The 15,757-nt window shown below is 38.5% G+C and overlaps 1 protein-coding gene across 1 annotated transcript; it reads right to left on the minus strand.

Moving 5' to 3' along the window:
• Nucleotides 1-1,133: 1,133 nt before the first annotated feature.
• LOC127415858 (CMP-sialic acid transporter-like) lies at nt 1,134-15,422 on the minus strand. Its single transcript, XM_051654860.1, has 8 exons — nt 15,288-15,422; nt 14,810-14,987; nt 14,539-14,698; nt 11,879-12,031; nt 9,657-9,723; nt 9,397-9,573; nt 4,235-4,369; nt 1,134-3,959 (listed from the first exon to the last, which is right to left on the minus strand). Exons 1-8 carry the CDS (start codon nt 15,295-15,297, stop codon nt 3,829-3,831), a joined length of 1,011 nt encoding a protein of 336 aa, XP_051510820.1. The 5' UTR covers nt 15,298-15,422; the 3' UTR covers nt 1,134-3,828.
• Nucleotides 15,423-15,757: the final 335 nt, after the last annotated feature.

Here is a 15,757-nt window from a genome sequence, read left to right on the forward strand (position 1 = left end):
TGAGTGGAGCATGGGGCACACCGACTGAGACTTTAGAGCTCCGACTAACAAATTGGCATTACTTCTAGTGTACTTAGAGTGTACAGGCTCATTATGGAATTTCTGTTTAGGACAACATGAAGTTGTCGGCCAAGCCTAAATAGCATGAAGTCTAAACCTCTGGTTATTGTAATATTTTCTAGCTAAGGGTACATAGGAAACTATGGCATGATCATATAAAGCTATTTTAACTTATGTATTGTTGGTCTACCTTTGTAAATTTAGTGGTCATAACCTCTGGGTAGAAATAATGTTACTCTAATTAAGTGTTTACTATCTAAGGGGACTAAACAAAATACTTTTATATAAAAAGGCAAGCATGAGCAGCCAACTAATTAGTATTTAGTCAATTACTGTTTTAATGACCAATACTGGCGTATTTGTGACCATGAGATCAGCGTACACGGCCGACGCGAGACTCTCTAAGCGACAGGAATCCGAATGAACAAGTACAATATAAAATAGAGTTAAATACGATGATCAAATGTTAAACCAAATTTAAAAATAATAATTAAAATTGGAACATTAATATATCCTTGGAAACTTTTATAATTGGAGTCAGATAAAATAAACAGGGATCATAAATCAAATAATATAATTATTTAATTGGAACAAAATAAACTTAATGAGCACGAAAAAACAGAACACGCAGGAGACCTTCAGTCACGCCATTGGATGCCGCCATTGGACCAGTGGGCGGCCCCTTACATTTGTATGTCCAAAAAAGACCAATAATGGTGTTTAAAACCATATAAAGTTTTGGCTTGGCATCTTCTGCATGTATGAAATGGTCCTGGTGAAGAACTATATGTCATTAATAATACTGCTAATAGTGCCAGTGCCATAAGATGCACTCAGTAACAGTAAAGTTAGTATGGCAGAGCATAACATGAAAACTTGCACTTTCAAGCCACTAACGAAACACAAATTAAACTCGAGCCAGTAAAACGTAACTGGTTTTGCTTCAGGACTCAGATTTAACATTGGACATCAAGTAGTGATCAACACAGTACCAAAATAATATGTCGTACAAAAGTAAAAAAAATGTCCCCCAAAATAAGACATTAAAATTCATTCATGTTATGATATTGTAATTTATTAATATAAAAAAAAAAAAAAAAAAAAAAATCAGGCTTGTCTCGACACAAGCCAGGTTTACCTTAGCTTTAACCCATATTTAAAGTAGTCTTTGTTGCAAACTTTGATTGGACACCCAAGACTTTGACAGCAATAACAAAAGATTTGAGCATTTTTGCCACCCTTTTAAAAAGTTGATTAGCCTTTTAATTTGCTGTATCCTAACAACGTGAGATGCCTATTTCAAAAACCTAGCTGAACAAAGTCAGAGTTTCAGAGTAAGTTTAAGGTTGAAATAAGCAGATAGAGCCAAACTGGTTTAGATGGGGTTCAGCGATCTCCAGTCGCTCACTACAAACATTCTCTGTCAACTCAAAGTTTGATCCTGAGTTCATGATTAATCCTGAAGCGCGTGTGCACATGAATGAGTGACATTTGCCACGAACAGCCAATGGGTGAAGCTGGGAGAGAGTCAGAACAATTTACTTCATGCAAGACATTTAGTGTGATTTACTTCTGATGATCAAGAGATCATTATAAAAATATTAAGAATTTAAGCATTAAGAAAAAACACAGCTGCTGCCGCTAAGAAGTTTCAGATGCTAGGAAAAAAAACAAACTGACTATAACTTGTAATTAAATTTATAGCTGATAGATTCACAATGAAAATGAACAGGCTTGTTCATTTTAAAAACCTAAAAATGTATATATTAATTTAAAATGTAAAAGATTTTATATTCATTTAAAATTAAAAAGCCTACAATATAATTTTAACCAGTATATACACTCACTGAGCACTTTATTAGGAACACTATACTAATGCTGGGTAGGGCCTCCCTTTGCTCTCAAAACAGCCTAAATTTTTCATGGCATGGATGAGATTCTGGTCCATGTTGACATGATTGCAACACGCAATTTTTGCAGATTTGTCAGCTGCACATTCATGCTGCGAATCTTCCGTTGTACCACATCCCAAAGGTGTTTGATTAGATTCAGATCGGGTTGGCCACTGGAAGGCCACTGAAGAACAGTGAACTCATTGTCATGCTCATGAAAACCAGTTTAAGACGACTTTTGCTTTGTGACATGGTGTATTATCATGCTGGAAGTTGCCATTAGAAGATGGGTCAATCATGGCCAAGAAGGGATGCATATGGTCAGCAACAATACTCAAATAGGCTGTGGCATTCAAGAGATGATTGATTAACAGGTCCAAAGTGTGCCAAGAAAACATTCCCCACACCATTACACCACCGCCACCAGCCTGGACTGTTGACACAAGGCAGGTTGAATCCATGGATTCATGCTGTCGGTGCCAAATTCTGACCCTACCATCTGTGTGCCTCAGCAGAAATTGAGATTCATCAGACCAGGCTATATTTTTGTCCAGTGGTCGCTGCAGCATCAGTTTTCTGTTCTTGGCTGACAGAAGTGGAACCCAACGTGGTCTTCTGCTGTTGTAGCCCAGCCGCCTCAAGGTTTGACATGTTGTTCATTCTGAGATGCTATTCTGGTTACTACAATTGTACAGAGGGGTTATCTGAGTTACCGTAGCCTTTTTTCAGCTGGAACCAGTCTGGCCATTCTCCTTTCTCATCATCAATCCTTTTTCCCCATTCTGGTGGCTGATGTGAACATTAACTGAAGCTCCTGACCCGTATCTCCGTGATTTTACACACTGCACTGCTGCCACACGATTGGCTGATTAGAAAATCGCATGAATATGTAGGTGTACCTAATAAAGTGCTCAGTAAGTGTAAGTCCTTATTGTGTCAGAGATGTCACTTGTCAATTTGCAATCTGTAACCCAGAACAAACCCAGCTCCGGAGTAGGTTAGCCATGCAGCGTAAGTTACTTCATTAAACACAGGGAAAAACTGACCTGCCTTCTTCAGACCGATAAACCAGAGTTTGCTCAAACTAAACTCAAATTTCCCAGGGTGGCCACTGAAACAATCTTTGTGAGACAGGCCTCTGATCCACAAACCGCCCCTTGAGAAGCTTCATCATTCTGCTGTTTACCTGCAGAGAGCTTGCATTCACTCAAAAATCTAATTCAGAATGTGTCCACCATCACAACATGTTTAATCAGGTCAGTGGATACGATTAGCAAAATTAAGCAATGCCTTATAAATACATACAGAGAGGCATACCCCAACCCCAGGAGTCAACATTTTCTTTGCACTGTAATCAAATTAGTGGAAGTTATTTTACTAGCATGGCTCCCCAGACACCCAGGAAACAGCGTGGATCCTCTTTACGTTCACCTTATGTAAATATTTAAAAACACTTATGCAAATAAAATTGGCAAGACAAAGTTCTTCTTATATGAGGCCTCATATATTCATGTACATTCAGAATGTGTTTTGGCTTTAACAGTGTTCAGTGTCTAACAATCTGCAGCGTAAAAACCTGTAAATGATTTTATACAGAGAGAAAAGATGACATTCACATTTTAAAAAACTACCCCACCCTTCCTTTAAAAGCAGAGATAAAAGAACAAAAGGCTTTCCTTCGGTGTGGTCTAGTGTGAGCACTTTATGGCCAACAGTGAACCACGATCATCGTCTGTAAACAGGGCGAGTCTTAACGTGTTAAGAGTCCAAAGATGTGTTGGCTCTAGAATCAAGCACAAATACCGGAATTGCTCTGGCGTTTGGCAAAGCGCTGACACTGGTGGCTCATTGGTCTCTGATTCCCACCAATCGCTGGTCAGACTGCTATGAGTTTCTGTTTTGTGGTGTCTGCATCAGCTCTCTGCACATTGCTGGTGTCTTGTTTTGGCAGTCCGTACAGGTAAATGGACACACACACCAACAAGGCTCCTGCCATGAAAGTCACCGCTGCAAAGAGCAGAAAGTTAAATGAAACAGACTCCAAACTAACTTAAAATGTGTCCATTTTATTTTAACCAGAGTTAACCAGGTATCAGAGATGATGTCAATTACTGCAATAATATTACATTGCTCAAGATCACAATGATGGTAAAAACTTTTTGTGGTTAGTGGGTCACTCGCATTTAGGATGGAGCCTGAAACCATTATGTCAGTAGCCCAGAATCCCACGAGCGAGGCTACTGTAACCCAACTAGAAATGAATGACCGAAATCTGGACTCACTAATCTGCAGGCCGAAGAGAATGACGGAGGCCACGGTGGACAGCACAATAGCAGCGGCTGCAGAGAAGCCCTTCATGATGTTATCAGTGTATTTCACCACCACTGATGTGTACATTCCTCCCACACTCGCCAAAACTACAACCAGAAAACAGACAAACAAACCTGTTAAATAACTTTACAAAATCATCAATGGCATTCTTGAGGCTTCCACTGATAATCATCACCAGTCAAGAAAACATTTGACATTTGCTTATGGTTAAATGCTTTAAATTAGTTTTGAAGACAAACATAGATTTGCTGTGAATTTTAAGAATTTCTATACAAAGCTTAAATTGTAATTTATTAAATTGTGTGTATATATATATATATATATATATATATATATATATATATATATATATATATATATATATATATATATATATATAACTAAAACTCAGCAAAAAAAGAAACGTCCCTTTTTCAGGACACTGTATTTTAAAGATAATTTTGTAAAAATCCAAATAACTACAGATCTTTATTGTAAAGGGTTTAAACAATGTGTTCCATGCTTGTTCAATTAACCATAAACAATTAATGAACATGCACCTGTGGAACGGTCGTTAAGACACTAACAGCTTACAGACGGTAGGCAATTAAGGTCACAGTTATAAAAACTTAGGACACTAAAGAGACCTTTCTACTGACTCTGAAATACACCAATAGAAAGATGCCCAGGGTCCCTGCTCATCTGCATGAACGTGCTTTAGTCATGCTGCATGAAGGCATGAGGACTGCAGATGTGGCCAGAGGGCAATAAATTGCAATGTCTGTACTGTGAGATGCCCAAGACTGCACTACAGGGAGACAGGAAGGACAGCTGATCGTCCTCGCAGTGGCAGACCACATGTAACAACACCTGCACATGATCAGTACATCCGAATATCACACCTGCGGGACAGGTACAGGATGGCAACAACAACTGCCCAAGTTACTCCAGGAATGCACAATCCCTCCATCAGTGCTCAGACTATCCGCAATAGGCTGAGAGAAGATGGACTGAGGGCTTGTAGGCCTGTTGTAAGGCAGGTCCTTACCAGACATCACCGGCAACAATGTCACCTATGGGCACAAACCCACCTTCGCTGGACCAGACAGGACTGGCAAAAAGTGCTCTTCACTGACAAGTCGTGGTTTTGTCTCACCAGGGGTGATGGTCGAACTCTCCAAAGGAATAAGTGTTACACCGAGGCCTGTACTCTGGAGCGGGATCGATTTGGAGGTGGAGGGCTTTGCAGGCAATCTCAAGACTGTGCTTTACAGGGAAGATATCCTCCTCCCTCATGTGGTACCCTTCCTGCAGGCTCATCCTGACATGACCCTCCAGCATGACAATGCCACCAGCCATACTGCTCGTTCTGTGCGTGATTTCCTGCAAGACAGGAATGTCAGTGTTCTGCCATGGCCAGCGAAGAGCCCAGATCTCAATCCCATTGAGCACGTCTGGAACCTGTTGGATCGGAGGGTGAGGGCTAGACATTCCCCCCAGAAATGTCCGGGAACTTGCAAATGCCTTGGTGGAAGAGTGGGGTAACATCTCACAGCAAGAACTGGCAAATCTGGTGCAGTCCATGAGGAGGATGCGCACTGCAGGACTTAATGCGGCTGGTGGCCACACCAGATACTGACTGTTACTTTTGATTTTGACCCCCCCTTTATTCAGAGACCCATTATTCCATTTCTGTTAGTCACATGTCTGTGAAACTTGTTCAGTTTGTCTTTGTTGTTGAATCTTTTTATGTTTATACAAATATTTACACATGTTAAGTTTGCTGAAAATAAAAGCAGTTGAAAGTGAGAGGACGTTTCTATACACACACACACACACACACAGATCAGCCACAACATTAAAACCACTTGCCTAATATTGTGTAGATCCCCCTCGTGCCGCCAAATCAGCACCAACCTGCATCTCAGAATAGCATTTTGAGATGATTCTTCTCACCACAATTGTAGAGAGTGGTTATCTGAGTTACTGTAGACTTTGTCAGTTCAAACCAGTCTGGCCTCTCTCATCAACAAGGCATTTCTGCCCCTCACACCATTCTGAGTAAATTCTAGAGTAAATTCTGTCAACATTTTGACATGTTGGTGCTAGACGGGCTGGTTTGAGTATTTCTGTAACTGCTGATCTCTTTGGATTTTCATGAACAACAGTCTCTAGAATTTACTCAGAATGGTGCCAAAAACAAAAAACATCCAGTGAGCGGCAGTTCTGCAGATGGAAACACCTTGTTGATGAGAGAGGTCAAAAGAGAATGGCCAGACTGGTTTGAACTGACAAAGTCTACGGTAACGCAGATAATCACCCTGTGCGGGTTGGCGCTGTTTTGGTGGCACGAGCGGGACTTACACAAAAATAGGCAAGTGGTTTTAATGTTGTGGATAATCAGTGTATATACACATTTCTTTAATTGATAAATAGGAATAAATACTAGAGGAAAACTTCAAATTTAAGATAGTTTTGATGTTTAACATCTTAGTAACAACATAATTCCCTTGCTTCCATTTGTGTTTTTTGACATTTTTAATGACTTTATTCTAAAATATACAAAACAGTAATAATAAAGAAATATAGCTGCAAGCAGCAACTACGGGGCCAAGCAGAAACATGGCAACCACTGCACAACACTAAACAGCACATAGAGTGCATATGATATACATAACAAGCAAACACCACATGACAAGTCACCCCAGGACGGATTCAAGCCTAGGACTTTCCATTCCACAGTTCAGAGATCAATCCACTGGAATGATCCACTGTACCACAGAGCCACAACTTTGTCAGTCACCAATGGGGCATACCAAGCTTAGAGCAACACAGCCAAGTGTAGCAGTCATCATAATCAACTTTGTTTTCATCCAACTTTTCAACAAGGATGAAAATCACAATTGATTGGGAAAAATCCCAGCAACCATTCAGTAAACAAAATACAACAATCTACATAACTACAGAATTTTCTAATGCATGACTTGCTGAGGTGGGGATCGAACCGACAACCCTTGGGACTATCGCCAATACCCTTACAAACAGTGTCACTCAGTCAACATAGCTTAACCATGGCAAAGAGACATGCCGATTATAGAGACAGTACACAAGTGTGGGTTATCTTGTTGACGTGGTACTGTCTCCAAACAGTCCAGGTATCCTCAGGAAATAATGTTGATGATGTGTAACAATTTTCTTTTAAATTCAACAATGCATTCAAAATATATAAATACAGTTTTAACAAAATGTACAGTGCTGTGCAAACGTTTTAGGCACTTGTGAAAAATGTTGCATAGTGAGGATGTCTTCAAAAATAATGACATAAATAGTTTTCATTTATCACATACAAAGTCCAGTAAACATAAAAAAAAAAAAAAAAGAAAAAAAGCTAAATCAATATTCGGTATGACCACCTTGACGCCTTTAAAACAGCACCAATTCTCCTAGGTACACCTGGACACAGTTTGTCTTGGTTGTTGGCAGATAGGATGTTCCAATCTTCTTAGAGAATTCACCACAGTTCTTCTATCTATTTAGGCTGTCTCAGTTGCTTCTGTCTCTTCATGTAATCCCAGACTGACTCGATGTTCAGTGGGGGACTCTGTGGGGGACATGACATCTGTTGCAGGGCTGCCTGTTCTTCTATTCTAATCTTTCCTATTTGCAAAAGTAATGTTAAGGAGTCTAACATTTATATTCCCTAATGACACACCAAAACTGAAGATATAAATAACCATCTTAAGACTAATGCTTTCGTGAAACATCTTATGTGCCTAAGACTTTTGCACAGTACTGTATATATCAGAAGCTCAATTATATTAAGAAAACCAAAAATAATATCTGCATGCAGAAATGATCAGGGATACGCCCTGCAACTATTCAGTAAGCACAAAACAAAGACCTCCAATACAATATAAAATCAAATGTAATTCTTGTCTGGGAGGGGATTCAAACCCAGGACCTTTTGATCTACAATCCAGTGCACTAACAACACTGAGCCACTTAGCTGACATGCTCACAGGTGGCAAAGAGACAACCTTAGTTTGGAGATAGCACAAAAGTGTGGGTTATCTTTCAAACAATATGTTGTGGCGCTGTCTCCAAACTGCTCAGGTATCCTCAGGACATGATGTTGATGAAGCATACCAATTGTTTTCAAAATATTTATCACTTTTTTATAAAATTCAGTATGGCAGAGATACAGTATGGTCGATATGGGAGAAATTGGTATTGTTGAAATTCTCATGGCCAAGGAGTCCTGAGACAACAATGCTCATGATTTTAGGACACAAGGTCAAAAGTTACGGGCAAAAAAGGCTATTTTTCCCATCTTTTGACCAATAGGTGGCGCTGTCTCCAAACTTTGCACTTTCAGGTCATGGTCCTGATGAAGCATACCAAGTTTCGTTTCAATAGGACAAAGCATTGCTGAGATACAGCCTCATATCCTGTTTTACTTCGAACTCGTAAACTTTGCGCTGATGTAACTTTTCTAAGACAAAAATCTAAATTTTGCTCCATTTCTGTGCAGCTCGATCTGGAGATTATTTTGAGACCTTGTTTGGAAAAATTGGGCAAAGTTTGAAGTATCTTAAAGGTAAATGACACAAACGAAGATGTTTGTCTTTTGTAATGGGAGAAGTTTTAATGTATGTGATCCATTTTAATCATCAGGAGGAGAGTAATCAGACAAAACTGATTTTGTTTCTATAACAAACGGTTCAAAAGATACACACAAAAGAAAAGCGAATTTTTGACATGGTGGTGGCTCTATAGAGTATGTCCTAGAGACCCCAATTTAGTATGGGGGCTATTCATGGCCACCTCTATCAGTGTGCCAAATTTAATCATTTTCCTATGTACGGTTCTATGCGCTGCCATAGACTTCCATTGGGAGGAAGAATGATAATAATAATATAGTACGTTAGATACAATAGGTGCCATAACACCTTCGGTGCTTGGCCCCTAATGAGTAGGTTTCACTATCAGGTGTGGCCCATTTAAATGCATTCAAGGCATCACATTCTTGCTCAGTAAGCCTAAACTTCCACATTTACATGACACCAGTCACAGTGTTTGAAATAAATAAGGTCATCCAGAAGTAGCCATGCCAGAAGACAGGAAGGTAACTCACAGATTACAAGGCAGACCCAAGGTGTGTATCCGAAGAAGAATCCTTTCTCCAACACTTTGGCCCTGTCTGTCACAAAGACACCTATGAGGGTCACCAGTATACCTGACAGGTACATCTGAATGTTTCTGAGCCACAGAGATGTGTCCGAACTCTTCAGAACCTTCTCAAAATACACACCTAAAAAAAAAAAAAAAAAAAAAAAAAAATAGAGTCTTTGATAAAACACAGAATATCAAACCATCTCACTGTTAATATCATACCTGCAAACCCAGAGCAGAGGACCGCGATCGCAATCGCCACAAAGCCCAGGAACGGGTTCTGTTCCACCTGAATCACAATAAACAAAATTTGTCACAGGTGAAACAATAACAGTAATGATGCACAGATATGGATGTTTTGGCCATTTATTACTTTTATGTTATGGCTGATCACCAATATTGTACATTTATATTGTGTCTGTTGTTTTAAACAAAATAATTCACACCGAAGCTCCAATCTAGAATTGTACATGTTTCAAGTGAAATAAGACATTAAAACATTTCGTTCAGTAATTACAGACTGGCTAATAAATTGATATTTGGAGATTACTGGTACTGGTTGACAGAACAGTGGTGTTCGCTCTCCTTTGTGTCAGTTCCAAAATCTACCTTAGTCTAGCTAATGCATAATTTACAATATCTGTTTAAAAAAAAAAAAAAAAAAAAGATTTTCATTATTCAAGAAAATCATCTATAAATTCCATTATATATATATATATATATATATATATATATATATATATATATATACACACACACACATACACACACACACTGTATATACAGTATATCATCAGCCACCTGCTCTCTAGTTATTGGTATAAGCATCCACCATCCACCATCACAACACCAACTATGATCATCTAAACAAAGAGTAAAATAAACCATTTCAATATTTATTGTGTGAAAATGATTTCTATCGATTGTTCAGAAATCCAGACTGTCCCACAGTTGTGGTGTCATTTCCACCACACCAAATAGTTTTGCACCTGATAAAAGTTTTGTTCAAAAGTTAGTGTACTTGTTAACCAAGTGGACAAACGTGTCAGTGAAGAGTATGCTTAAGATGAAATATGAGACAAAACAAAGAAAAACAAAGGAACTATCACTTGTGAACAGAAGATTATTATTAATCAAGCTGTAATTTTGGCCAATTATGCAAAAACAGTGAAAATCTGATTTAATTGTGTGGATTTAAGACACATAAAATGTTATCTATGAAATTAGCATAAAGGGATAGTTCACCCAAAAATGAAAATTCTCTCATCACTTACTCACCCTCATGATATCCCAGGTGTGTATGACTTTCTTTTTTCAGCAGAACAAATTTGAAGAAATATATCTTAGCTCAGTAGGTCCATAAAATGCAAGTGAATGGCGATTTCTCTTTTGAAGCTCGAAAATAAAATCACAGGCAGTCAGCAAAAATGTCATCCATATGACTCCAGCGGTTAAATTAATGTCTTCTAAAGAGACATGATCACTTTTGGTGCAAAAAAGATCAATATTTAAGTACTTTTTAACTATAATCCAACGCTTCACGAGAGGGTGGAGTTTAAGCGGTCTCTCGTGTGACGTATTCGTGTTGCCATGACACAGAGGTAATCTCACATTCTCCACTTGGTTGAGACATCCAGGATGAGCACATAAATGCACCATTGTGAGTAAAGAAACAGATAAATACAAATCTAAACCAAAACCAACCAAGCTATTGTACAGTGTTCCTCCTCCTCACTTATAAACAGCGCTGATCTTCCGGCTGTGACACACGTGCGTCAGTTCTCACCTGTTTCAAATGCCAATGCGATTATGTCCCACGTGCATACCGCTGCTGACCGGAAGCAATTTGTTAGTTATAAAGTACTTAAATATTGATCTTTTTCACACCAAAATGATCCTATCGCTTTAGAAGATATTCATTTAACAGCTTGAATCGTATGGATTACGTTTATGCTGACTGTCTGTGATTTTTTGAGCTTCAAAAGTCAGATCACCATCCACTTGCATTTTAAGGACTTACTGAGCTCAGACATTTTTCTTCAAATGTGTTCTGCTGAAGAAAGAAAGTCATACACATCTGAGATATCATGAGGGTGAGTAAATGATGAGATAATTTTCATTTTTGGGTGAACTATCCCTTTAAGCAAGACAAAGAAGTCGAGAAATAGAATTTGAGATGCGCTGGAAATGAATTTTCATGACCTGAATGACATAAATCTCCTGTGATGCATGTACACACACTGTTGGACATTGTTAGTAGACAAATGAAATAAACTAGTGAGAGTGTGAAGTTTATTTTATTTTTTTAATGATTTTACAGTTACCTTCCAGAAATTCACAAGGCTAAAAGTGCCTGAAGTTGAAGAACCACATGCATCTCTGGGGCAAGAAAGCGGTTTCATTTCTGTAGTAGATTGTGAGATAAAGAGGGCAGGTGGACGTACCTGAACTTTAGTGGATTCTGGCGGGGTCCACTGCACCAGTGCGACTCCTCCACACAGCATGAAGACGGAGAACCATTGCAGTTTGCTCAGAGAGCGGTTCAGCATCAGCACCGTACACAGGGCTGTACAGGGGATCTTCAACTGATACGTCACCTGACACACACAGACAGACATATGGTGTACAGATTGTATGAGACCATATGAGTCCCGTGCCTCAGATGGACATTCAATCCCTCACGCTAAAACGCATTATTATAGTGTGCTTTCATTGATGTTACATATTAAATCATATAGATGTTAATTGAAGAAGCACGAACATCCATTGCTCATTTATCATGAAGATTCAGATCACTGACTGTTAATCACTTACAAAGCGTGTGTCAGCCTGAGAATCGGATTATATGAGATGAAGGTCAATGTTTATCATTGCTTGTTCTCCACATCAGTTTCAGCTGAACTCATCAACACCTGCTGCTAGTGTGCAATGAAGCGATTTCCATTTGCATGCCCACGTCAAGTAGGCGTAGGACATTGTGCGTTTTGAATAGAACAGGCATGAAAACAAATTAAAAAAAATATTTAAAAAATGATGGGCATTATCACATTTTTGAACCGCAATATATCGTCCCACAATAAACCGTTACTACCCTATGAATAAACAATGAACAATATTTTTTTACAGCATTTATTAAACGTAGTTAATATTAGTTAATAAAAATGCAATTGTTCATTGTTAGTTCGTAGTGCACTGACTGTTATTACACGGCTCTATGGAATACTGGATTCTGATTGGTCAATGGTGCCATCTAGCGGTCCGATATTTCTCAGTAACAACCGCACATCCACGTATCAGACCGCTCATGCAGGTACTGCAAGTCATCTTTCCTGCTTCTCGGATCAATGTGCGATCTCTACAAGTAAGATAATAAAATGATTTAAACTCAAATCAATATTTCATGTGCATTTATTTATTTATTTGGCAAGTAGTCTTTTAAATAACACTACTAATAAGTCTATACAGTTGTGCTCAAAAGTTTGCATACCCTGGCAGAAATTGTGAAATTTTGGCATTGATTTTGAAAATATGACTGATCATGCAAAAAAAACTGTCTTTTATTTAAGGATAGTGATCATATGAAGCCATTTATTATCACATAGTTGTTTGGCTCCTTTTTAAATCATAATGATAACAGAAATCACCCAAATGGCCCTGATCAAAAGTTTACATACCCTTGAATGTTTGGCCTTGTTACAGACACACAAGGTGACACACACAGGTTTAAATGGCAAATAAAGGTTAATTTCCCACACCTGTGGCTTTTTAACTAAATTGCAATTAGTGTCTGTGTATAAATAGTCAATGAGTTTGTTAGCTGTCACGTGGATGCACTGAGCAGGCTAGATACTGAGCCATGGGGAGCAGAACTGTCAAAAGACCTGTGTAACAAGGTAATGGAACTTTATAAAGATGGAAAAGGATATAAAAAGATATCCAAAGCCTTGAAAATGCCAGTCAGTACTGTTCAATCACTTATTAAGAAGTGGAAAATTTGGGGATCTCTTGATACCAAGCCAAGGTCAGGTAGACCAAGAAAGATTTCAGCCACAACTGCCAGAAGAATTGTTCGGGATATAAAGAAAAACCCACAGGTAACCTCAGGAGAAATACAGGCTGCTCTGGGAAAAGATGGTGTGGTTGTTTCAAGGAGCACAAAACTTGTTGACCCCTCTCCAAACATGTCGCTCTATTTTGGTCTTGTCACTCCAAATTACAGTGTGCCAGAAGCTGTGAGGCGTCAAGGTGTTGTCGGGCATATTGAAACCGGGCATTTGCGCAGTAAAGGCTTCTTTCTGGCAACTTGACCATGCAGTTCATTTTTGTTCAAGTATCGTCGTATTGTGCTCCTTGAAACAACCACAAGTGTTGCCTAGTTTTTGCTGAATATTGTATATTCATTTTTACAATGGCCTTTTTCAATAAGCCTCTAAAACAAGTAGGCTTACACAAAATATTCTCTACATTACGACAGATAATTGCAATTAAACTTATGTGAAATGTTTTTTTATTTATTCATTGTTTATTGTTAATCATTATTTTATTATTAATTTTTACATTTGGCAGACACTTTTATACAAACAACTTCCAGTGCATTCAATGTATACATTTTATCCATTTGTGTGTTCTCTGGGAATCGAACCCTTGATATTGGTGTTGCAAGCATATTTAATAAATCAAATTATATTATCTAAATATTGTATGTAGAATTGTTATATTTAAATTATATATACATAATTTTATAATCATAATGAAAACAATTAAAAATATATATTTTGTTAAATAACTACATTTATTAAGGATAATTTAATGAAACTTGTTTCTGCTGGAGCTTTAATGAGGGGAACACGCTGAACAGGTGTTAATGCAGTTTGCTCTGGAGCTATTTAATAAAGTTGTAAGCCGTGTTATTACACATGCTTTTCATATCCGCCACACCTCTCACACTGTAACTGCCAAATCCAGTTAGTTGTCTTACAACATTCTCCCAGTGTTCCCCACACACCTGCGGTAACATGATAGTGATGCTGAAGTCTTAAATGAGCCTCACGCATTTTTTTCAGTGGCAAATTGATCGGAGCATCCATTTTCATTGTTTTCATACCTGGAAGACAGCAGCATCCAGGTTGCTCAAGGCTAAGAAGGCCATGTTGTTTTGGATGGCATATACCACAGACGGTACACTCAGCTTGAGCAGTTCCTTTGGACTTTTGAAAATGTGGTTGACCAGCGCAGTTTTACACCTGCCGAGGTCACCTGTTTCCCTGCATCACCATGACAACAAAACAGGTGATCAGCACGCATGACACAATCACAGTCGAACAACATTGCTGGCAAAGAACAAATAAGGCTCCCTGTGACTGATGTGGGCTCACCTGAGCAGCATCACCAGACTGAGCAGCAGTTTGATGATCTCAGTGATGCACACTGCAGTGGTGGAGAAGTAGAGGTCAGAGGTCACAGTCCTGGTGTATCTCAGAGCCACAGTGTATGTGGCAGTAACCAGAGTCATCACAGTCAAGCAGTACAGCTTGAACAGCACACCCACTGACTCTAAGACAAGATAAACATCATCACAACATCCTTTCATATGTCAAACACTTCATAGAGTTTAAAGTGACAGACATGAACATTACATTTCCATTAGTTTAGATACATATTCATAAAACAATATGTGTAATAATTAATTTATTTGAATAAACTGGTATTTAATGAGTTTTGCCATTCAAACTATGAGGTCAAATATAAATATACGTAGCGTTTTATCTTTAATACTATTTTGTAGCCTTGTGTTGGCTCTTTGGTTCAGAAAATCACAGTTCGTTATTGTATGCCCAGGTAAAACACACTTACCGTTCGCCATGATTGAGTTTCTGTCGGTTAGATAATAAAAGCACTAATCTTTTAACTTCTGACCGTGACGAGCGCCGCATTCCCGTTTCTAAGAGGAATGACGCTTCAAAGCAACAAGGAGATACTGACACTTCAGGGAGGACACGTGTCAGGCGACATTTCAAAATATAAGTCAATCTGTTCAGACTGTAGTCCACAAACCAGGAAAATTAGCATTTTCGAGCCATTTTATACGTTTGTACTTTTTCTATAGGACATTTTGTTCTACGACACAAATTACACGCAGTCATACCTCAAACGTGATTTTTGAACCCAATGTGTAAAAAAAATAAAAAAATAAAAAAAGTGTATTGCTTACAAGTTGCTAGATAAAGACTATAAATGTTTCTATTTTGTCAGGCACGTAAACTCACGTGCTTGTGGTAGTTGTAGTCCTTATAGCAACTTGTTAGCAACATACATTTTTATTT

Source organism: Myxocyprinus asiaticus, chromosome 25, assembly GCF_019703515.2.
Source record: "Myxocyprinus asiaticus isolate MX2 ecotype Aquarium Trade chromosome 25, UBuf_Myxa_2, whole genome shotgun sequence".
Lineage (NCBI taxonomy): Eukaryota > Metazoa > Chordata > Actinopteri > Cypriniformes > Catostomidae > Myxocyprinus > Myxocyprinus asiaticus.

Coding starts and splice junctions, on each gene's coding strand:
- LOC127415858 (XM_051654860.1), bottom strand. Junction 9,574..9,656: donor CCTCTGCTCTGGGTTTGCAG/GTATGATATTAA, acceptor TTTTTTTTTTAG/GTGTGTATTTTGAGAAGGTT. Junction 4,370..9,396: donor TTGGGTCTGCCTTGTAATCT/GTGAGTTACCTT, acceptor TTCTGGTTGTAG/TTTTGGCGAGTGTGGGAGGA.